Raw genomic sequence first — 22,797 nt, forward strand, 5'->3', positions numbered from 1 at the left:
TTTAGATGAGTGTTCTAGGTGTTCCATGTTGACTAGTCCTTGGTCAGATGTTGTTGATTCACACTATGCAGTTAAACGTGTGTGGATATTTAGACGTTATATCCATATATATTTTGTTGAATATCTTGCACATGTACATTTATATGGAGCAGTCGCATTTTGTAGCAATAACAGTCTCCACTTCTCTGGGAAATCTTTACATGGCAATGGGGATTTGCTTCAGTTTGGCTCCAAGAACATTACTGATGTTGACTGCTTATTCTGGGTAATAAGGCCTGTCACAATTAATCCCAATGGTGTTTCACTGGATTGAGGTCAAGTTTTCCACACTATTAATGGGACAAACATTTGCTTCTAAAATCCTACTATCTGTACATACACACACGTGTGCGCACACAAACACGCATATATGTACTGTATATGTATATATGTGGATGTCTAATGATTAATTTACATGCTTCCTGACACAATGTGCAATAAGGAATCACCCCAGGGAATGTGTTTATAATGAGCAACTGACCATCAGTTGTCATTATAAAAATCAAAGGGTGAGTGAAATGGAATAGCAACCCTCTATTATTTATTTTATCTATAAATATATATATTTATATTATAAATTTATGAATTATAGTTTACTGAAACCATACTAATTTCACACCTGTTGTTTTGTTGTTTCTTGGCTAGTTGTGTACTGCTGCATTAGAATGCTGTCAGGGGTTTTGAGTTGCCTACATTCCCAATGACTGAAAAACATCAAGAATGAAGGAGCAAAAGATATAGTAAAGCAGGCTGTAATGAGTTCACACAAAATCAAAGAGACCAAATGTTTAAATGTGTCAGAATATGCTGCATGGTAAATTATTAAACAAATTTACAGATGACCCTTGAGATGCTTCTATTAAGAATACTCTCAAAGTACAAATTTGAAGACAAATCTGTTTAAAAAAAAGAATTGTGCCACAGTTGTAAGGAACATGCATTTGTTGGATGAGCAATGTAGCTGAGTATGTGTGTTGCACCCATTTAAAAGGGAAATTAACAGGATTTCCAGTGGTGTAATAGGTCTATATATATATAAAATGTGTATGGTCAGATTATTATTTCTCATAGAAGTCATAAATATTGTACATATATGTATAAATTTCTAAATATAAGAGAGAAGGGGGCGGCACGGTGGCGCAGCAGGTAGTGTCGCAGTCACACAGCTCCAGGGGCCTGGAGATTGTGGGTTCGATTCCAGCTCCGGGTGACTGTCTGTGAGGAGTTGGTGTGTTCTCCCCGTGTCCGCGTGGGTTTCCTCCGGGTGCTCCGGTTTCCTCCCACAGTCCAAAAACACACGTTGCAGGTGGATTGGTGACTCGAAAGTGTCCGTGAGTGAATGTGTCTGTGTTGCCCTGTGAAGGACTGGCGTCCCCTCCAGGGTGTATTCCCGCCTTGCGCCTGATGATTCCAGGTAGGCTCTGGACTCCCCGCGACCCTAAATTGGATAAGCGGTTACAGATAATGGATGGATAAGAGAGAAGGAAATGGCAAATTGTAATTAACCTTTATTTAACCAAGCAAGTCATTCATTACAGCTTTATGTCTTTTATGTCTAAGAGCAATACTTTTGCTCCTTAGGCACCTTTAATTTTTCACGTGCATATTTATGTCTTGGTGGCATGGTGGCGCAGCAGGAAGTGTCGCAGTCACACAGCTCCAGGGAACTGGAGATTGTGGGTTCAAGTCCCACTTTGGGTGACTGTCTGTGAGGAGTTTGGTGTGTTCTCCCAGTGTCTGTGTGGGTTTCCTCCGGGTGCTCCGGTTTCCTCCCACAGTCCAAAAACACACATTGGTAGGTGGATTGGCAACTCAATATTGTCTGTAGGGGTGAGTGAATGTGTGACTGTATGTGTCGCCCTCTAAAGGACTGGCACCCACTCCAGGGTGTATTTCCACCTTGCGCCCAGTGATTCCGGGTAGGCTCCGGCCCCATCATGACCCTGAATTGGATAAGCAGTTTCAGACAATAAATGAATATTTATGTCTTTGAATAAATAAAGACTGGCATTTCAGCACATTTTGTGTATTAAAGGACTACCCAGCTAGCTGTCACAGTGCTGGAAAAACATGAGCCTTACTTATAATATTTGGGCTGAGAGGAATGCCATTGTGCTGGTAAAGATCACCCATTATGTCACTAGCCAAGGAAGTTCAGATCATGACACTCTCTTATCTCTCTTTATCATTTTCAATTGACAATAGGCCACTTAAAACTAGATGTTACACTTCATATCTTAGGAAACACTTGGCAATTGTACAAATATTTCAGAGTCAGACTCATCTTTCCAAGATGGTGAAACACTTCACAAGGTTTAAATTTAAATTTCCTTCTCTAGACTGGTGTCTAAATATGACAGCAAAAATGACATAGAGGAATACTGAGTAACTTGGAACTTCAGTGGAAGTTTTTTATACATCCAGCACCTATTAGTACAGGAACTGAAGTGTGTATACTCTAGCATCTCTTTTTGGATACTTAAATAATTTTTAATAAATACATTTTTAAAATTCCAACATCAGCATGTGCCAGGTCAAATAACAAGAAAATATTTAAATAAAACTAAAGATAGGAATTAGCAACAAAATATGAATGGCTTCAATGTAACTGAATAAAACATATTTTTCTTTAAGTGTTAAATAATAATTATAATTATAATTAATATATAATAATTATTATTATTATATATTTTTTAAAATAAATAAATAAATAAGACAGTGTACCTTTTAAACAATATTTCATAATAGTTTCCAGTATGTAATGACAATTCAGACAGGTTTTATTTGAATCGGCTCATAGTTAGACACTGTAAGTGGTGTTTAACACCTGCATAATCTTTAATAATAATGGTGTTTGTCTTGTATACATCAATGTACCATTTCTTCTTTTGTTTTATTTTTTCGTAAGTGAAGGTGAAATCTAGGACTTAGTCTGCTATATGTAAAACATAAACTACAGTATCATTTATTTCAGGAATAGAAGAGCATGCTGTACGGTTCACACTAAAAAATACTAATGGTTTGTTTCAACATTGTAGTGATTGCAAAATATCTTTGAGTTTGTAGCAGGGGGATTTTGAGGTATGCATTTGTAAAAGTGTCTTAAGTGCTGCAAATTTGAAGCTGAAGAAAGTCTGGGATGGGAAAAGTCTAAACAATTCTCATTGGTACTGACTGATCGGTTTTGGATCAATTTCAGAACATAGAAAAATCTTTGGTCTTTGGCATACCTCCAAAATAAACAAGCCAAAATAAATGAAATGACAATCAAGCAGAGACTCCAACATCTGTTCTGGAATATTGTGCTTCCTTGTGCTTTCAAAATGTGGTAATGCATATTATGCACACCACTTACACTGACTGTGAGAGCTATCCCTCGTGAACCAGACAGAACTTTTCTATATATAATACTGTCTCTTGGCTATCAACCGAATGCAATTTCATTTCCTGTATCAATCTGCAAGTGAGTTCAAATTTCCTTTGGATCATGTCAGTCAGTATTTACATCACAGTGCAACTATCTGAGCTATGGTGGGTGTCTGTGAGACTCAAACATCCAGTGCTTTGTAGGTGTACCTGATGAGGCAAAGATGGCCAACACCAATATGGTACTCTTGCACAAAGCAGCTTTTTCAGTTAGAATCAGAAATGGGGATATGAAAAACCGAACAATTTCAGTTCACTGAAGGAACCTCAATACATATTGTAACCACATCCAGGACTTTAATACATTCGTGCTCACTTATTGATTTAGTTTAGGATGCAATATGAATTACTGCAAACTGTAAAAACCTAAATGTCTTCATGTAGCTGAGTGCTACTGGAAAGCATGGAAACTACATTTTATTTGCAAATTCAGTTGTCTCAATTGTTTAAATAACTGTACAGTTTGAATTTTTAGTGTCAATATAATTTTTTTTAAATCTTAAAATCTATATTTAAAATAAATTAAACCTTAAAAAGTATAACCTTAAAAAACAAATCATTGACACATAAAATGTCTTGGCTGACAACATTACGCGAAACTGAAAACTTTAGATATTTTTTCAGCAAACTTCATTTCAGATTTCTTAGCAGGTGAATAGAAACGTTTGGATATATCATTTTCAAATCCTAGTCAGTACAAAAGTGTATTTTTCAAAAGTTAAAACTTGCATCTACAAATAAGAAAACATATAAAAAAATATAATAATAAATATAATAAAATTTACCCATTACTTTGTTCAATAAACAGTGTGTGCTCAGTATCAGCTAAAATCTAAATAAACAAGTTGTTCAGATATAGGTATGTAAAGAAAAATGTCAGTGAAATATTTTTTTCATCACTTTTATTAACGTTCGATCAATTTAACAGAGGGATTTTTGTCCAGATTAGATCAGATCTGGATCTAGAGAGCTGTCTCTGGAGAAATATGTGCAAAATGAAAACTTGGGTAAGAGTGGGGGGACATGTGCAAAAAACATTTTCTTCACAAACAAACAAAACAATGCTAACGTCAACAACAAAGATGTCTTCCATAAAAATAGAAATAACAGACAGCAATCAACACATACTACATATTGTTCATATTAGTAATTAATACTTTAAATATTACTGTGTTGAGTAATTGCACTGATTTGTGATATACAGTGAGCAGAAATAAATGAATGAGGTTAAAGACATAACTGCCATATGGGATCAGTTGCACTGGGAGAGTTTAAGTTGGGAATAAGACAATAGCGGATGTTCCAATCTCAAAATTCCTCTAAAGAGTGACTGACTCTCTGTCACCTTCTACCTCTTGTCCTCCCAAGTGGTAACTACTGTCCCATATGAACAATTGTTTGATCAGAAATGTGATATAAAGACATTTACTTGTGTAAAAACAGTGACAGTAAAAGAAAACCCTAAAGATGAAATTATGATCACTCTGAAAACGCAGTGCACAAGAACTAGAAAACCATCAGGAATACTTTTCCATTCACATAGGCAGCAATGGTGGAGATCAGCATATGCAGAGCATTAACAATATAAGTAAGATTAATCACAAGCTTATTTTCACAGCAACTACAAAATGCAAGTCTACAGTTAATCTATTCAAGCTTATTTGGCCATCATTTCACATTTTCAAATGTAATATGTATAGAAACAAAATGTAATCACATATGAGCACACAAGTATGAAATACTATAGGCCTCTGTAATGATGTAGTGATTCTGTTTTGCACAGTGACACATTTGGATGAAACATCTGCCTGTATGTTTTCTTTCCACCCGCTGGCCAGCAAAAAAGCTAACAGGCTGAAAATGAGACCCAACACAATGCAATAAGCCAAGTCAGATTCTGCAGCTTTTGCTCAAACCGTGAATTGTGCTTAGGGAGAGCTCCCATGTTCTTAAGGCTTTGAATCTGTGGATACCTCAGTGTGTGAAAAAATCAATATTTATAACAGAATATTTTGCAGATTACAGCATTACATTATCTTGTTTGTAATTGAGAAGGGCTGAGTATCTTGTTTATACACTGTGGAAGATGTTGTCCTGGTTCTTTGTATCTCAGGCTAGGTTCGCAAATTAGTAACACCACGAAAGCATGATGTTAATTGGTACAAACCCTTTATGTATATATATCCAGGACTGGGTGCTTGTTATGGGATACCAGGAAATATTTTAACAGCATGACAATTTGAAGTTATCTATGTAATGGGACTGTGATGATATAGTGTGTGTCATTTGGCAAATGGTTCACATTAAAGTTTTTTCTCCACTTTTTGGTGATCAATAGAAACCGCTTTACCCGCTAGAATCACAAACAAAAGCACAGTATAGGTTGCATGGAAACCAGTTGTTTTCCTGCCCTGTTTTTGATAGGTCTTGAATGCGCTCATGCTCTGCGAACCTAACCTTGGTATCAAAACTCTCTGCCCTTATCTCCAGTAGGTTGCTCAGCTGGCAGGGCAAGACTACTGAAGCCAGAGGCCAGTCAAAGCCAACAGCAAAGACAAAGCCAGTGTGGAGGCCGGGGAAGTGGACTGGGTTCCGGTGTTAAACACCAGTTTATAGGACACCACTTCCTTCTTTAGGCCACTCTCCAGCACCATACAACGGAACACTCCCTCCTTCAGCGGCAGCTCCGGAGTCGGTGCCAGCACACAAGATGAGCCAGTGATAATGCAGGGGTAACGCTTCACACAGTTGTCCTTCTCCCATACATAGGTGGCGTGGTAAGAGTGAACAGGGCAAGGCAAATGAACTGGGCCATCTTTTGCCACTTGCACTTCCTTTGGAATTGTGCTGTGTGGCTTTAAAACTGCTGCACAACAAAGAGCATTTTAGTGACTGATGTTTGATTACTGAAACAGTTTGACAGATTATGCTGATATTCTTTATGCTGATGCTTGCTGTGTTACTAAAACTCAAGTACATTTACTAGATTTAATTTCATTTAAAGAAAAGCCTCATTCCAGCCTAAACCTGTTGTTTATTATGTTTTTTATTGGTATTCAACACATGCTTTATCATTTTTACTTTGCATAGAATTTTAATGATTCAGAGAAAAAACATGTTCTTAACTATTACCAAATGGTAGAAGAACTCTTCTAAAAGTGTTAACAAAATATATATATATATATATATGTTGAATCATCTCAGTACAACAGAAAAAATATGGCTTACAGAAATTTTGCATTGTAAGGAAACTGCATGGTGTAAATGTGGGTCATATAGTTACGTCAGAGGAAACTTGATATAAACAAAAGCTTACTAACAACAAATTGTCAAAGTCAAGACAAAGTTAAAAAAGACTGCCTTTTTAAAAATGTGCACAGTCATAAGCACTTTTTTTTTTACATTTTGCATTTAAGTACTCACCAGAAGCATCTCCACAGACTGATGCATTGGACTGATCAAGGCCTTGTAAGAATCCCCTGTATGAAAAAAGGAAAATGTGAATTAAGTATATTTACAAACAGTTCCATATAAAATATGTTGTTGTTGATGTTGAACCAAACAGATCTGCACCCTGTAGAGATGTTGTAATTTATTGGAATTGCCAGACACTTCTTTTTAGCCAAGTCCCACCCACAGTAAGGGTCTCTGGAGAGGATGCACTCCCGGCAGCTGTCTCCATAACGGGTACAATCAGCCAGCGGGAGACGCTGGATTTCCATTGCTGTGCCAACATAAAGGTGACCCTAGAAGAAAACAAGATGGACAGGGTGAAAAAGGATTCATCTGGAGCCGCTGTTAAACATGGTCTGGGTATGATATCGGGATGATTCACCAAGCTGAAGTTAATGTTCCCAATCTGTCTCTCTGACAGCTCCTGGCTACACTGCCACAGTCGTACATCTAACCTCCAGACTGGGTTCATCCTTTATAGTGTAAGCATGACCAGACAAGGTTCAAAATTATTTTATTTCTTCAGATCTTCATTTAAGGGGTAAGTAGAGTACAGTGTACCTTCTGTGAGTCGATGACCATGTTAATGATGGGGCCCTCATTGTGGAACAGAGAGTACTGTGATATGATGAAAGCTTCTTCATTAGTGTGGAGCACCTTCAGGACTTTCCCCTGCTCTGTAACAATGGCAAGCAAAATGAGCACATTCTTAATAAGATCATAAAGACAATGTTGTAAGAAAATTTATTAAAATACACCAGTAGCAATAACACTATTTCCAAGGCATTTACAAGAGCCAGTTTACAGCAGATTGTAATTACAACTACAATTATCAGGGGCATTCTTAAAATAACTAACCAGTTTGAAAACTGAGACCTACTGAGGTCAGACATGCTTCTGCTTGAATGGAAGCCCTGCTCTAAGGCAATGACCATTTCCAAAAAATTGGGATGTTGGGAGAAATGTAAATAAAACAAAATGAAATATAATTTAAAATAATTTAAGCCCCATATATAGTTTTTGTAGACAACATTTTAAATGTTGTAAAAAAGTAAGTTAATTGTTTTAAAAAATATTTACACAATTGGAATTGGGTGAGACGGGGGCGGGGGGACATGTTTACCACTGTTTTACTTTATTTACCACAACACTGTAAATATTTGGGGACTGAGAAGACCAAATGCTGTAGTTCTGAAAGTGAAATGTCTTCCCATTTTTCTTGTTACAGGATTAACATCTGCTTAACAGTTAAGGGTCGCCATTACAGTGTTTATCATTTGATAATGCACCATTTATTTTTAATGGACTATTAAAGTCTGGACTAGGTTAGCACCCTGACACTTTTACAATGCTGTTGTCTTCATGCAGAATGTGCATTGGCCTTACTGAAATAAAAAAGGCCTCCCTAGAAAAAGATGTTGTCCAGATGGCAGCATGTTGTTACAAACCTGTATATTGTCACTTTACAAAGAACAATATGTAGCTCTATTATTTGTTGATTTTTGGTTTACTATATCACATTAACAGAGCAGAGGATCTTTATATTCCTATTGTGTGCATATTTCATGGTGAATGGACCAATAGAAGGTTTTTTCCTTCTCATATACATTTACTCTTTTGGAAGATACATGTTTTCTTTGGACAGCAGGGATATACTAACAATGCGAATGCACTGACATACCTTCATGGATAATGGCTTTTGAACTGTTAACTTATAACCAGAACCAGATGGTCCTTCTCCTCTTTAGCCCAGTGGTCATCTATTATTTCCATAAAGAATTAAATATTTTGTTTCCTTGGACCAAAGGACACTTTTTCAATTCCCATCAGTCCATCTTAAATGAGGCCCAGGGCAGGCAGCAGCATTTCTGGATCCTGGTTATATGTTTTTTTTTCATTGCATGATAGAATTTTAACTTGAAATAGTGGATGTAGCAATGAACTATTTTCACAGACATTTGTTTTTGGAAGTGTTTCTGAGGCCATGTGACAATTTCCACTATAGAATCTTGTTGGTTTTTGATTCACTTGTTGCTTGCATATAGAGATTACTCCAGATTCTCTGAAACCTTTAATGATATGTGTTGTAGATAATGAAACCCCCACATTTTAATTGTTTTAAGTTTAGAAACATTATTCTTAAATTATTTTAAATTATTTATTTGCAGTCTTTTACAAAGCGGTAAACCCATCCCCATCTTTACTTCTGAAAGACTCTCTGAGACGCTCTTTTTAAACCCAGTCATGTCACTGGCCTATTGCCAGTTGTATTTTGGCACACTCACTTGTATTTTTTTTTTGTAGCATTACAAATTACTTGTTGCTCCATCCCTATTTTTATGGAATGTGTTGCTGGGTTTAATATCAATGTGGGCAATTATTTTTCAATGAACAGTTTTAACAATTGCAATATTGTCTTTGTAATTTTTTTTAATTATATATAGGGTTTAAATGATTTGCACATCATTGCATCCATGATTTATTTGCATTTAAAGTTCTAGAATCGGTGCTTTGTACATTCCTCCTGTCTAACTCTAGCCTCAATCTGCCGGACCTGCTCCAGCCAATTAACTTCTCCATAAGTCCTTGACAGACTGTATAAAATGATTACGTGTTGTGAGTGTGCTGTTGTACAACCTGTTAGATGCAGGTATAAACTAATCTTTAATCAGATCCTTAGGAGAAGTGTTGGAGACCACAGCCCTAGAGCAAGGGTATTGAGCTCTGGACCTGAAGGGTATGATTCAGCAGATTTTAATGTTTAACTGCTTTAATTTATTTATTAAACATCAAGTGCAGTGGGTTTGAGTGGAAGAATAAATAGACTTTACTGGAAGCTGACCCTTCAGGGCATGCAGGATTTTAAACCTACAATCACAATGTTTTATCAGAGCTCTGTAAAACATTGATCATGCCTTTTCTAAGATTCAAATAAAACAATGAATAGTCAGAAATTTGGACAATTTCCTCCTTCTATGAGGTTTCAGGGGTGTTATAGAAAGATCATTTATAAATGTAGTTACAGTATAACCACAGCAACAATAGGACTTTTAACTTATTCTAAATCTATTTTCAGTAAAGTATTAGTACAGGAGCTCTCTACATTAATATTAATCTTTTTCTCTCACCTGTGCCGAGGTAGATAACACTGTAGTGTTCCTCATTGACAGCCAGCACAGTGTCTGCCACTACCTGTGTGAAGTGGTCATCAGTGGGCAGGTCCAGAGGAGCTCCTCCTACTGGCCAGATCACTTCCTCGATCTCAGGGTGATCCTTGATCACTCCCAGGGTCTTTGCGTTCAGAGCTGCTGAATTATTCTTAGAGGCACACTGGAAAAAAAACAGCAAATTATGTATTCTCTCCACTAAATGGAAGGAAGATTGCAGAAAGAGATTGTTAAAGTGAAGGTCAAAGTGATTGTAGAGAGGAGACTTGCCATTCCAGGCCGGTGTCCAGTGAGTGGACTGCTGTAGCCTTTCAGCTTAGATTTAGCAAAAGCCTGGTCGATTTCCTCAATGGAGTATGCACAGACTTTAGTAGTGTCCCTATTACAAAATCAGAACACAAGAAGGATTGGTAAAATAAAAGTTACTGACACCCTTTGAATGACTCCTAAGCATGCAGTATTTATAATGTTATATCACTTGTGAATGGCACATACATATATCATTGCACTCAGAAAAAAAATACTAGGTAGGGAAAAATGGCCTGATCTGCCAGTGTAAGCAAATTTAACAAAAATAAATTAGAAGCCCTTTTGGACCATTTCTCTTGCTATGATTTTCATGAAATGTTGACAGCTGGCAATAATTGAGATACAAGGTTTTTCTTTTGAATCTATTCTAGTGTCCATTGATTTATATGAAGCAAAATCTAGTATATTTCTGATCTACAGAGTAGACAGTCAGAGATGCATTATTGCTACTCACCACACATTGGAGAAGAGTCCATATATGACACCAGTCCGATGCTGGAATATGAGCACAAATGCTCGTCGGATGTTGTTGTACTGCTGAGGCGTGCTGGCTGTCCCACACATCACACGAGCCTTCAGGAACGTAGTCCAGGAGTCTGACAGCACAGTCTTTATGCCTCCCTCATCACTCTAGATCAGACAAATGCAGATTACATCATCCAAGATCCTGGTCATTTCAGTACACCACAGAATTAGTCATTTTTAATAAATAACACAACATATGACACATTTTATGTGAATTATGTTGATGTTAGAATGATATTTATATACTCGGTGAACACAAATAAAAATGCTGCACATGGCTACCGTGCAAATTCGGCCAATTCGCGCTCTGAATGGCTCTTCATCCAAAGAAGCACTTTTGTTGGTCTCGCTGAAGAAAAAATAGATCTCCTCATTGTACTTCTGTGTGGCAGGAATGACTGCAGCTCCAGCAAACTGAGGGTCTGAAAGAGAGAGAAAGACAGACAGATTGAGCAGACTGTTGCTGCTTTCATACAACAAAGGATTGTTTTGCCCTCTCTACACTGTTAAAAGTATTATTTTCACATACATCTATTTTAAGCTTGTTTAATGTGTCCCTGAAGGCAAATGCTTTTGGTGTCAAACACAACCCTAGCAGAAATGCTAACTAATCCTCCACTGTGGGTGTTAATCTGAAGAAATCAACAGCAAAGGATATCTATTTACAGGATTGTGCATTCATAGCACAAGCATATTAATTCTCACTGGAGGTCATTATGTTCCAGTACAGAACTTGCATACAAACAAAAGACTAAGCTTGACCAAATTCATTAGGATATCACATGCAAGCACAGAGTTTGAAATTGATGTGCTTTGTACCAGGGTGCAATGTCAGGGAAACGGCTACAGATATTATCCTGCATGTCTCTGCAACATTCTTTCTTCCTTTGCTCTAGCGTTTCATGATAGGAAAAGTTCCTGCAACGTCATGCATATAATCATATCTTTAGATTTTCCTCATTTACTCCTAGTGTTGTCACTAAGCCTGTTTAAATCATTTTTCATATCATGAGACAGATATCTGTGAGAGGAAGCATTAACTTGTCCTGGAGAAGAGTACAGAAATATGCACCACATATTTTCCACTGCTGTCCATGTAGTATTGTTGATTAAGTTCATTCTTTTCAGGTCAAAGTACTTGGGGCCATAACCAGAGATTAATTTTGAACTGTAGAATCAGACACAGAGCTGATAGCAAAGAAAAATTCTCTCAGTGCATCTCCCCCTTTCAGTAAGTAGATAACAAGCTATTGAAAGCACCCCCCCCCCACACACACACACACACCCCACCCTTTCTTTTTCACAGCTGGGTTTCTCCTCCCAAATCTCTCTCTGTGCCTCATTAAGGGGTCATACCACACAAACTCAAAGTCTTTAAAGAGACACTCAGGAAAAAATGAAAAATTGAACCATCACTACATCTGTGGTAAAAATGCCTGCTCGAATAATACAGCTGCACAGTTTTCTCTAGAGAAATATTTTCCTGTTTAAAGACTAGAAAAACACCTTTTGAAGACACTGTGATGACTGAAACTTTTGAAAAACAACTACTTTGAGTGGATTATTTATTTACTTATTTTCTGGTGAATGCAGAACAACTGCAATTAGATAACAGTGAACGGTGCTGCTAAGAAAATGAATCTTATTGCATCTACATATCTGTGGTCACTTCAACAGAGAGAAGAGATTACTCAAATTACATAAATAACAAAAGAAGAAAAAGAAGAATACGTTCAACTTATAGAGCCATTCTCAAGGACTGAAAGATGTTTTCAGATGTCAAAACACAAAACAGCAAAGACCAAAGGTGTCAAGAAAGACATAAACGTGACATAACTTGGTACAGGGCTGGTTAATGATTGAGGATTAAAAGCATGAGAGAAAAGATTTTAAATTTAGATGTAAATCTGGAAATATTTATGGCACAAATATATATGATTTCTGTTGTAGAATCATCCCTCTGTATCTGCAGTTCCTTATATCTGTATATGTATTTGTATCACAATATATTCATTCATTCATTATCTGTAACTGCTTATCCAATTCAGGGTCGCGGTGGGTCCAGAGCCTACCTGGAATCATTGGGCACAAGGCGGGAATACACCCTGGAGGGGTCGCCAGTCCCCAGGGCAACACAGACACACACACACATTCACACCTACGGACACTTTTGAGTCGCCAATCTACCTACCAACGTGTGTTTTTTGGACTGTGGGAGGAAACCGGAGCACCTGGAGGAAACCCACGCAGACACGGGGAGAACACACCAACTCCTCACAGACAGTCACCCGGAGCGGGAATCGAACCCACAACCTCCAGGCCCCTGGAGCTCTGTGACACTACCTGCTGCACCACCGTGCCGCCCTATTCATTATCCGTAACCGCTTATCCAATTCAGGGTCGCGGTGGGTCCAGAGCCTACCTGGAATCATTGGGCGCAAGGCAAGAATACACCCTGGAGGGGGCGCTAGTCCTTCACAGGGCAACTGTATCACAATATACAACTCTTATTTCCTGAAACATATAAATAGTATGTATGTGCTATAAAACTTTTATATTATTATCATACAAATTCAACATTATGCATGCTAACACTAACATAGCAATTGGTAAGGTAGGTATCAAAATTAGAAGTTAAAGATTTCTCATCTAGCCCTGTGAAGGACTGGCGTCCCCTCCAGGGTGTATTCCCGCCTTGCGCCCAATGATTCCAGGTAGGCTCTGGACCCCCCGCGACCCTGAATTGGATAAGCGGTTACAGATAATGGATGGATGGATGGATTTCTCATCTATATTCACTTTGTGCTAAAAATCATTGTTTTATTTAGAATGATTTGTACAGCCGTCTGAGGCTGAGAGACCTACACAGCACAAATCATCTCTCTCTCTCTCTCTCTCTCTCTCTCTCTCTCTCTTTCTCTCTCTCTCTCTCTCTCTCTGTGTGTTGGTAATTTGGGCCTTGTTCACCCAAACTACCACCATCATCTAGTTCTGCTTTTGTGTTAGCAGTAGAAAAGTTGCAATGGCTTCATATTTCTCAAGAAGAATTTGCTTCACCCTCCTACAATGAATAAAGTAAAAAAAAAAAAACTCTTCTTGTAAAAAAGGCTACAGCAGTTATACTAACGCTAGCTTGGTCATAATTCTATGCTAATAATTCGGTTGCTGTGCTAACATTCAGGATTTGAGCTAAGCACAAAAGGGATTTCTGAAGTTTGTGTGATACAGACAAATTAAACTATAAATTCAATCAAACCCTATAGGCTTAAGGATATAGCACCAAGACGGATAATATATTAAACTTTTAGAAGCCCTTTAATCTTTGACATGTTTGTTCATAAGGATAGCAATATTAGTGTTTGTTTTAATTAACTTAAACCATGGCTGGATTCTGGATCCCCAGCAGGAATTCTTGACTGTCCACACATCTATCATGCATCTATCATAAACACAAACCCTATCATCAGACTTCCCCACAGGAGATCAAGCACAATATTGCATGTTTTTTTATGGGTAACACTGTTAAAACATCTTTAAAATTGCCGATAATCTGTAGTTACACATTTAAAACTGGAACTGGAGCTGTGAACACCCAATAGGTCCTACACTCACCAGGTTGGAATAATAAAGATCAACACCATTCATTCATTCATTCATTATCTGTAATTGCTTATCCAGTTCAGGGTCACGGTGGGTCCAAAGCCTACCTGGAATCATTGGGCGCAAGGCGGGAATACACCCTGGAGGGGGCGCCAGTCCTTCACAGGGCTAAAGATCAACATTTAAACTCTAAGTAAATCTATAAATAAGTGCTTTACGATGAAAAGAGTCTAGAAATAAAAGCACAATTACAAAGTAAGACCTAATAAATGTGAATCGTAGCTGGGAAGTGTTAGCACGCCTGCCACTATAATTGTAACACCTCGGCCTACTCACTCAGCAGCCATTTACTCTCAGTCTTCAGCAGCTTGCTGGAGCTGTACGTACGCCGGACAGAGCCAGACTGCTTTCCCACTGCTGATAGAGCAGAATACAGACTACCATCTGATGGCAGAGAGAGAGAGAGAGAGAGAGAGAGAGAGAGAGAGAGAGAGAGAGAGAGAGAGAGAGAGAAATTATGCCTCAGCAGCACCTGTGTGAGGAGAACATTCTTGTCTGATTATAGAAAGCCTGATTCATCTAGATAAGAGTGCTGGACCTGGGAAATATCTAATGAAGAGGCATTAACCCTTGGCCCACCCCTTCTTACCTGCTGAGATGCTGACCGAACGCTGAGAGGGGAACGGAGGAGAGATATCTGAGGCTGAAGTCCTCTGGCCATGATCAGGTATGTCTGTTAGAGTTTTGTTTACCTAATAAAAGAAATAATGAAATAAAAAAAATTTGAAGATGCACAACTGAAGCTGCAGGTGTAAGGAGAGATGCCTCTTTACCCTTCAGACTAATCCAATATATCTGTGGAAAAATCCACCTCATACTTTGGCCCAGGCTGTAACCACTGTTTCTGTAAAAAATAAAAATGTCTAATACGCACAGTGGGGAATTCCTGTTTGCTTGGTATGTAGCACTGTGATACAATAACAAAGCGGATTACAGAACTCCAGTTACTAAAATGTGGGCTTTGTAATTTCAGGATGCTGTAATTTTTTATTCAATTTAGAGCTAGAGTGATGATGATGTATGGTTCCCCTCTGGTCAATTAAATCTGAATTGAGATGACACGTTTAGAAGTTATTTCCAAGAAGAAGAAAAAAAATACCCCTTATGCCTCAAAAGTTGTTTAGTTGTAACTCCTTCCCCTTCATTCAGTATGCACAGATGCATGAACATGCATTTACTTTTCATCTCTACCTCCACCCACCCCTTCACCACTCTTCCCCACCTTGCCAAATGATAGTATTCTGGTTCTTTAGGTACAACATAATAAACAAAGACGGTCTGGAGCTGCCTGTTTTTGAAACCCTGCTGTTTACAAAGCAGAAATCAACCATGGTGATCACTTGGTCCTCTTCTTTACTGTTTATTCTTCTTGTCTTCTAGCATATCAAAATGACACTTGGACATGTTAACAAGGTTAACAAGGTTGATTCTCTCTATAAGGTGCTTTTAAAGGGATTTTTCACCAATCTCTTTGATATTTTTGCATAATTTTGTTGGAAAGTGTCAGTTACTGCTTTGATGTAAAAATGCCATTTCAGTTAGAATTGTTCATAGTGGTAGTGATGGAAGCCGGGTCTCCAAAGAGTTTCATTTCTCTAAAAGGAAATTTTGCAACTTACACTGTTTCTGTGGTGCCCCCCTCCAGACTGACATTAATGAAATGCTATATTAAGGTTGGCCTATATTAAATATTTATCTTCTCAAAGTTGTAAAAGCTTTTGTTACTGCAATTTATTGCTGTTTTTATAATAACTGTTTTAATTTGTGTCAAAATGTCAACAGAGGTAAAAAACCTGAATAATATATATTATGTAAATGTCTGATTTCTTCAGTAATTTAAATCATGTTACAGATATATTCACATAATAAATATTTCTAACATTTAACAGGTTTTTTTAGATTGTCAGAATAAAATTTGTTCACCAATAATAGAAAATGTATAAATATAGGTCTTATGTCTACTTGAGACCATTAGAATTAATAATATATTCACATTTCCTTCAGAAAATAATTAACATTTGTACATTTTCAAAACACTAAATGTAGATAGTTGATTTCAGTGTCAGAATCTAGTTATGTTCATTAATCTGACATATTAGACCTTCAGTTCTGGAAAATCTGACTAATGGGAGAATTAACTATTTATTTTTATTTATTCATTCATTGTCTGTAGTCTCTTATCCAGTTCAGGGTCGCGGTGGGTCCGGAGCCTACGCGGAATCACTGGACACAAGAAGGTCAACACACTCACAACTATGGACACTTCTTTGAGTAGCCAATCCCAACATGTGTTTTGGAACTGTGGGAGGAAATCAGAGCTCTGAGAGCAAAGACACAAGGAGAACACACCAAACACCTCACAGAAAGTCACCAGGAGCGAGGCTTGAACTCACAACCCCAGGACCCTGGAGCTGTGTTACTGAGACACTACAGGTTGTGCCACTGTGCCGTCCCATTTTTAGTCAAAACAGATTTAATCAAATGGTGCTTGCAATTACAGAACTTTAAATAAAATATGCAATGTGTTATTTAATAAAAATGATGTAGGAATTACAGACGTCTTCTTTGATTCTACTGAATTTATTAAGTGTTTTCAGGAATCCTCAAAGGGTTCGTTTACATCTGTACAACCATGCATAGAATAAAATGAAAACATATCACCTTACCAGCAGCCAGCATTTTGGACTGCCCGCATTTGTTCCACACACCACAAAGGTGTCGTTGACTTTCTCGATGACAGTGATGAAATTATCACACTCAAGCTAGGCAGGGACAAAGAACATATAACAACATTTACAAGATGTGAGTGTTTAACACATGAACAGTACAGGATTAAAACAAACAAAAAAAGTATTATATTGTTGTACATGATCATACATGCCGGAGATCAGCAGCGCAGACATACCGTCCAAAGTCTTCAACACTAATGTGATGAACGTTCTCTGCTTTCCGTCTTTAATTCCACATTTTAAAAGAACTTGTTATTCACAGGAGTTCTAAGCCATTAACCTTAAAACATAACCCCATTCAGTCTAGCGTGATGATGAGTGATGTGCCGCTCCTCACACATGACTATTTCTGTACATTTAGAATGAGGACACTGTGATGTGCTCTTTGCTCTGACTGGCCTTTGTGAAGAGAACTCATATTTACAAAGAGCTCTTCCAGTCTGGCTTTCAGCTTTGATGTAAGCGCAAACCAGAGAAATCTTTTTCCTTATCTTCTTGCACAAGTCTGTGTTTCCACATCAGACTGGAGAATCACACACTACACAGGTCTTAAGATTCTAAGAATTCAAAGAAAGTTGTGATACTTCAAGCCTTGTTACATACCCTCAAACATTTCCTAGACCCATCTAAAGCTAGGTTTAAGCTAAATAGAGCTTCTGATGCTGATTCTCCATTGATGCTTCAGTTTAGTCCAAGATTAGGCTTAATCCCTGTTTGAGGAACTCACTCTTGGTGAACAGAGGTGCCATAATAATGAAGTGAAAGGCTCTCTTACTTGTAGAGGCGCTGATCTAGTGAGGCAGGTGTCTTTGGCGCTTTCTTCTGCCTTTACTTGTATCTGTGTGTATTAATAACATTATACATTAACATTTAGTATCACATTTCATTCATTTAGCATTCATTTTTTGACAGAATGTGTTGCATTCAAACAAACCATATTTGTGTCATTTTCTCTAGGCCCGAGAAATATAAAAGGTTGTTTGTGGTGATTCAAAGAAGAACAACTTTTGGATCCCAGACCTTTTAAACTGAGCAGTTTCAGGTGAGTATCCCTTGAAAGGCTCTTTCTGGATGCAAAAGCAGTTGCTCTATGACAGCACTCCAAAGAACCCATCTGTTAATATATTCACTTTTTAAGGGAGTTTAATATTGGCTTTGATATGTCTTTGATCTTCAGTGTTCTTGACTGAAGCTCTTGGTTTGTAGCCAGTGTTATTACACACATTACATATTCTAAAAGCATTTCAGTGACACTGTGGTAACTGCTGAGTACAGTGTGGGTTGGTGTTGGGTTACTATGTCAGGCCCCTACCGGTGTGTCCTGCACTTCTTTCTGGGCGAATGTGATCATATAGATGACTGCCTGGCCCCCCACATACACCACATCACTCCCCTGCTGGTGGTACAACGTCATGTAGTTCTCTGGTTTCGCGAAGTGAAACCTCGTAGGCTCTGAAAGGCAGTTTAAAAGGGTCAAGGGATTATACTGTGAAGTGTATGGCACTCAAACTTGCTCAAAATTTCAACAATATGCCTTACATCAGCACTTTAAAGAATAAAATTATCTTGATATAAATCATAATGTAGATATTTGTATCTCGTGAATGTAATGTACAATTTTATTTTCCCAGTGGCTTTAGTACAGTGCAAAAGTCAGATGTCATTCTTTATTACAATTCCAGTCAAATGGCTATAAGCTAAGACCTGTTCATTCTTTAAGAGATATAAGATAGATAAGATCATCGCTACATAGCTATAAAAAGAGTAAAATAAAAATAAATAAATTGTAGGTGTTTGCTGAACAATGGCCTGGCCACCCCAGAGCCTTGGCCTCATTATCACTGTGTTTGAGCTTACTTGGATTACACGAAGCAGAAAATGCAAACATCTAATGAATTTAAGAGCTGTGGAAAGACTTCTCTGGAGATTCTTGTGAAACATCGAAAACAGGTTTTTTTTAAAGTATCGAAGCTGAAATAAAGGAAAATGTAGACACTGAGAAATGTCACTGTAAATTTACACATTAAGACTTCTGTCATTTTCTCTTGTAAATGTCTCTCTATGTAAAGGTTTTCCTTCTGTTGTTTGTTTGTTTTCTGGCATCACTGATCAAATAATATCCTTTGCTTAATGTCTGTTTTTTTGAGGTCAAATACATGAAGGGTGGCCTCTGTCTTTTGCACAGAACTGTATGACATTTTCAAGGACTTGAAACATGATGGATACTGTGTTTTATAAATAAACGTACATATGTTTAAAGATCAGGCAATGGATTCAGTGCAACCATCTTAGCTTGGTTGTGTGGGTATAATAGCAGTGATTTGTGTCATTCGTTTTGCACTGTTTTTATGATAAATCAATTAAGGCACATCTGCCTTTTTGTGTGCTGTTCTTTACAGCTGCCATACATCATCACATCAACAGTAAGCATTACACAAATGTGTTTCTGAGACAAGCTACTGCCCACGGCGTGTACCCTGTGCCTCTCGAGCTCTGTGTTATTTGTATGCTGTAACATAGGAACTGACTCTTGTTCATCAACAGGTGTTCTTTCGCGATTAGGAGAAAACTGAAATCGGAACCTAAATTTTAAGCGTTAGCAAACACAGTAAAAGGGACCACATCAAGCTTATTGTCAGAGGGGAATGCATATATTTTTTTATGATGTAGCCAGCTCTTCAGAGGAGCCGTGTGTGTGTCTCGCCCCTCCTTTGTGAATTCAGATAGACGTGCTTTGAATGGAGGACGCGCCTTCCTTTGGCCGAGATAGAGAGATCGATAGGCGCTCTCCGTGGTACTAAAACAGCCTCCAAATGGTAACAAGTCAAAGCACGCTCTTCTTTATACAAGGCACCGTGTATGTTGGCCAACTGGGTGTGACTACACAGGAGATCAAGAGGAGCTCAAACATCGTGGAACAAGTGATACATAGCCTACAACAATAAAGATGATGGTGGAGATGATGATGATGAACAGGGTCTACATCATCATTGGCTGTGGGTCGGTGAGGGGAGTGGAACGCGTTAAGGCGTGCACTGAATGAATAAATGCTTGGTGGATTGTGTGGAATTTTCCATGGGCTATTTCCCATATGTTTGTTTGTGTGTGTGTGTGTGTGTGTGTGTGTGTGTGTGCAAGCGAGCGCGCGCGTGAGTGAGTGCGTGTGCGCGCGTGTTACGAGGTTGCATGTGTTTTCAGCTCTGATCTTCGAGAAAAGCCTCGACTACTGCAATGGCATCATCTCCATTAGCTCCTACCTGCAATGCAGTTGTGCAGCTTTGGACACATCACAACAAGCACAATTTAAGGGTCAATGGCATTTCACAAACAGTTTTCTTTTTCCCTGCGCCTCCCATCCCTCGTCCGACCTTTTCAGCAGCCTTATTACACGGGGATGACCAATCTACGTCCAGCCGGGGGTCCTGTCCAAAGGGTCCTTGTGTTCGTCAATAAGTGCAACTGTGGCCGGCTCTGAATCTTATCTCAACAAGTCAGTGTTTGTAATCACAGACAGTTGACCAACAACCAACATATGTCAAGATGGCGTTACCATGGAGACCAAGCCATAAATATCGACCCGAGACCCAGGTTTGACCACACTCATCTATAATGGTGACAGTGACCAGCAGCCCTTGTGGGTTTATAGGAAAACAGGCGCAGTGTCTGCAGTATTCACCCCCTCGGACACGGTCGGGTTTTGCTTTACGTGAATGAGTTATCTGTAGACTTTATTACCGTCATCACTCTTTATTAGCTGGACTGCATGGTGAAGAAGTGAAGTCTGAGCGAGTTTGGGCTCCACTCGGAATGACGTAGAGTAGGCTGTGCTATGGCCAAAAAGGAGAACATCTCCTCATCCGTCCAAGAGCTAACCATCCACATCTAACTGCACGTTCTGGGGGTCAAGATTAAGTTGAAAATATACTGGCACCAGATGGGTTTAAAAGCGTGTTGCAAACGCACTGCACTCCCAACTGTGTCCAGTTTACAGTTTCTAAGCGGATGCCCTCGGAACAGGCGACTTTATACGCAAAGCACGCACGCAGCATTTGCACTAATCCCCCCAAGCCCCCTCATTACTGTTCATTACCCTCCAGCACAAACACCATTAGACCGACAGAGCGTCCGTTAGACGACGTTTCTCGACCTGTCCCTTTAGCTGACGTACTGTCCTTAGCTTCTCATCTTCGTCGTAAAAAATAACCCCGAGCCCGAGAGAAAAACGCTGCTTACCTTGCACTGTGAATTTGAGCCGAGGGGATTTTTCCGCCAGAATCACAGTAAAGAGGGTCGTCAGAAGGATGGGATTCATGGCTCTCAGAAGCTGCTTCGGATCACAACGAAAAGAGCGTCCTTCAAATCACGCAACCGAAAAAAAATCCTCCTCCAAATCGCTGGGTTTAGACTGGGTTTAATACGCAGCTTTGGTTTCAGCGCTAGTCTGAGCTCTCCTGTCCCTCACCATCTCACCGAGAGGAAGTCGGGGTGATGGGCTGTGCGTCACACTCCCCTTAAGCAGAGAGGGGGGATGAGAGAGATGTCCAGGCTTGTAGCAATCCACCTTTTTTTTCCCTGACACACTTAAACCTGCTTATAACACCTTTATTATTACAGTTATGAGCTTTCATCATGAAATGTAATGAATGTGTGCTGAGTGAGTTTAAACACACACAAACACACACTATTCATATGTGCAGAAGTTTACAGATAGCCTTTAATATAATGACAAGTGTGTTATCAACTTTGACCATGTAGAGTCCATATTTATCCACACACTAATTACAATCAGTTCATTCTTTCATTTATGGTGTCCCAGTGCTGGCACTGGCTTCTGCTCTAGAGCATCTACACACGAGTGTAAATTCACTACACCCAATGCCAAGTGAAGGCTTGATGGATATGAAGCCCCCCAGCACTGGGCTCTGCAGCAGTGGAACTGCACTCTCTGGAGTGACTGAGCTCCATTCAGGATTTCTGTGAAGAGTTGGTGTGGAACGGATCATCCAGCTTCACTATCAGATTTCACTAATGCTCTTGTGGCTTAAATCCTCACAGCAATATTTCAGCATCTAGTGTATAGGCTTCTTCCATTGTTACTACAAGTAAAGGAAGCACATGTACACCCTTGGTTTTTGAAATTGGAAGAAATATTGGACGTTCAGTGCTGAAAACCTGTGGCTTTGTACTGATAGAGTAAGTCATTGTGTTTGACTTGTGGCCATACACAGACGCCTGTACAGTGTACTGTGAAATGGCCTTCCACTGTGCACTCTTCATATCTAGTGACATGTTTTGAAACATAAATCTAAGACACCCCTCTCAGCTCAGCCTATTCTGTTATGGTGTTTTGAAGCTTGTCCTTTCACATCCTCACAGCAGTCACTTATGCTCCTGAATAAGATGGATTCGGCAGTGCAGGTCCTGCTGAGGAAGCATAGCGATGTGCACATCAATGATCAATATTCTTAGAGCTTGGAAATTGTATTACT

The 22,797-nt window shown here is 38.8% G+C and overlaps 1 protein-coding gene across 2 annotated transcripts; it reads right to left on the reverse strand.

The window, feature by feature from the left end:
- Positions 1-4,365: 4,365 nt before the first annotated feature.
- si:ch211-113g11.6 (uncharacterized protein LOC559008 homolog) lies at positions 4,366-21,774 on the reverse strand. Of its 2 annotated transcripts, none has more exons than XM_066682510.1 (14): positions 21,542-21,774; positions 18,621-18,760; positions 18,084-18,146; positions 17,246-17,341; positions 15,169-15,271; positions 14,856-14,963; positions 11,202-11,341; positions 10,849-11,024; positions 10,356-10,464; positions 10,047-10,248; positions 7,480-7,595; positions 7,039-7,211; positions 6,889-6,944; positions 4,366-6,328 (listed from the first exon to the last, which is right to left on the reverse strand). In XM_066682510.1, the coding sequence occupies exons 1-14, from the start codon at positions 21,618-21,620 to the stop codon at positions 5,982-5,984; spliced, it is 1,908 nt and encodes a 635-aa protein (XP_066538607.1). In that variant the 5' UTR covers positions 21,621-21,774; the 3' UTR covers positions 4,366-5,981. The 2 variants fall into 2 exon arrangements, with proteins under 2 accessions (XP_066538607.1, XP_066538605.1); XM_066682508.1 differs by having other exon boundaries at positions 4,366-6,331.
- Positions 21,775-22,797: the final 1,023 nt, after the last annotated feature.

This window comes from Hoplias malabaricus, chromosome 10 (genome assembly GCF_029633855.1).
Source record: "Hoplias malabaricus isolate fHopMal1 chromosome 10, fHopMal1.hap1, whole genome shotgun sequence".
NCBI lineage: Eukaryota > Metazoa > Chordata > Actinopteri > Characiformes > Erythrinidae > Hoplias > Hoplias malabaricus.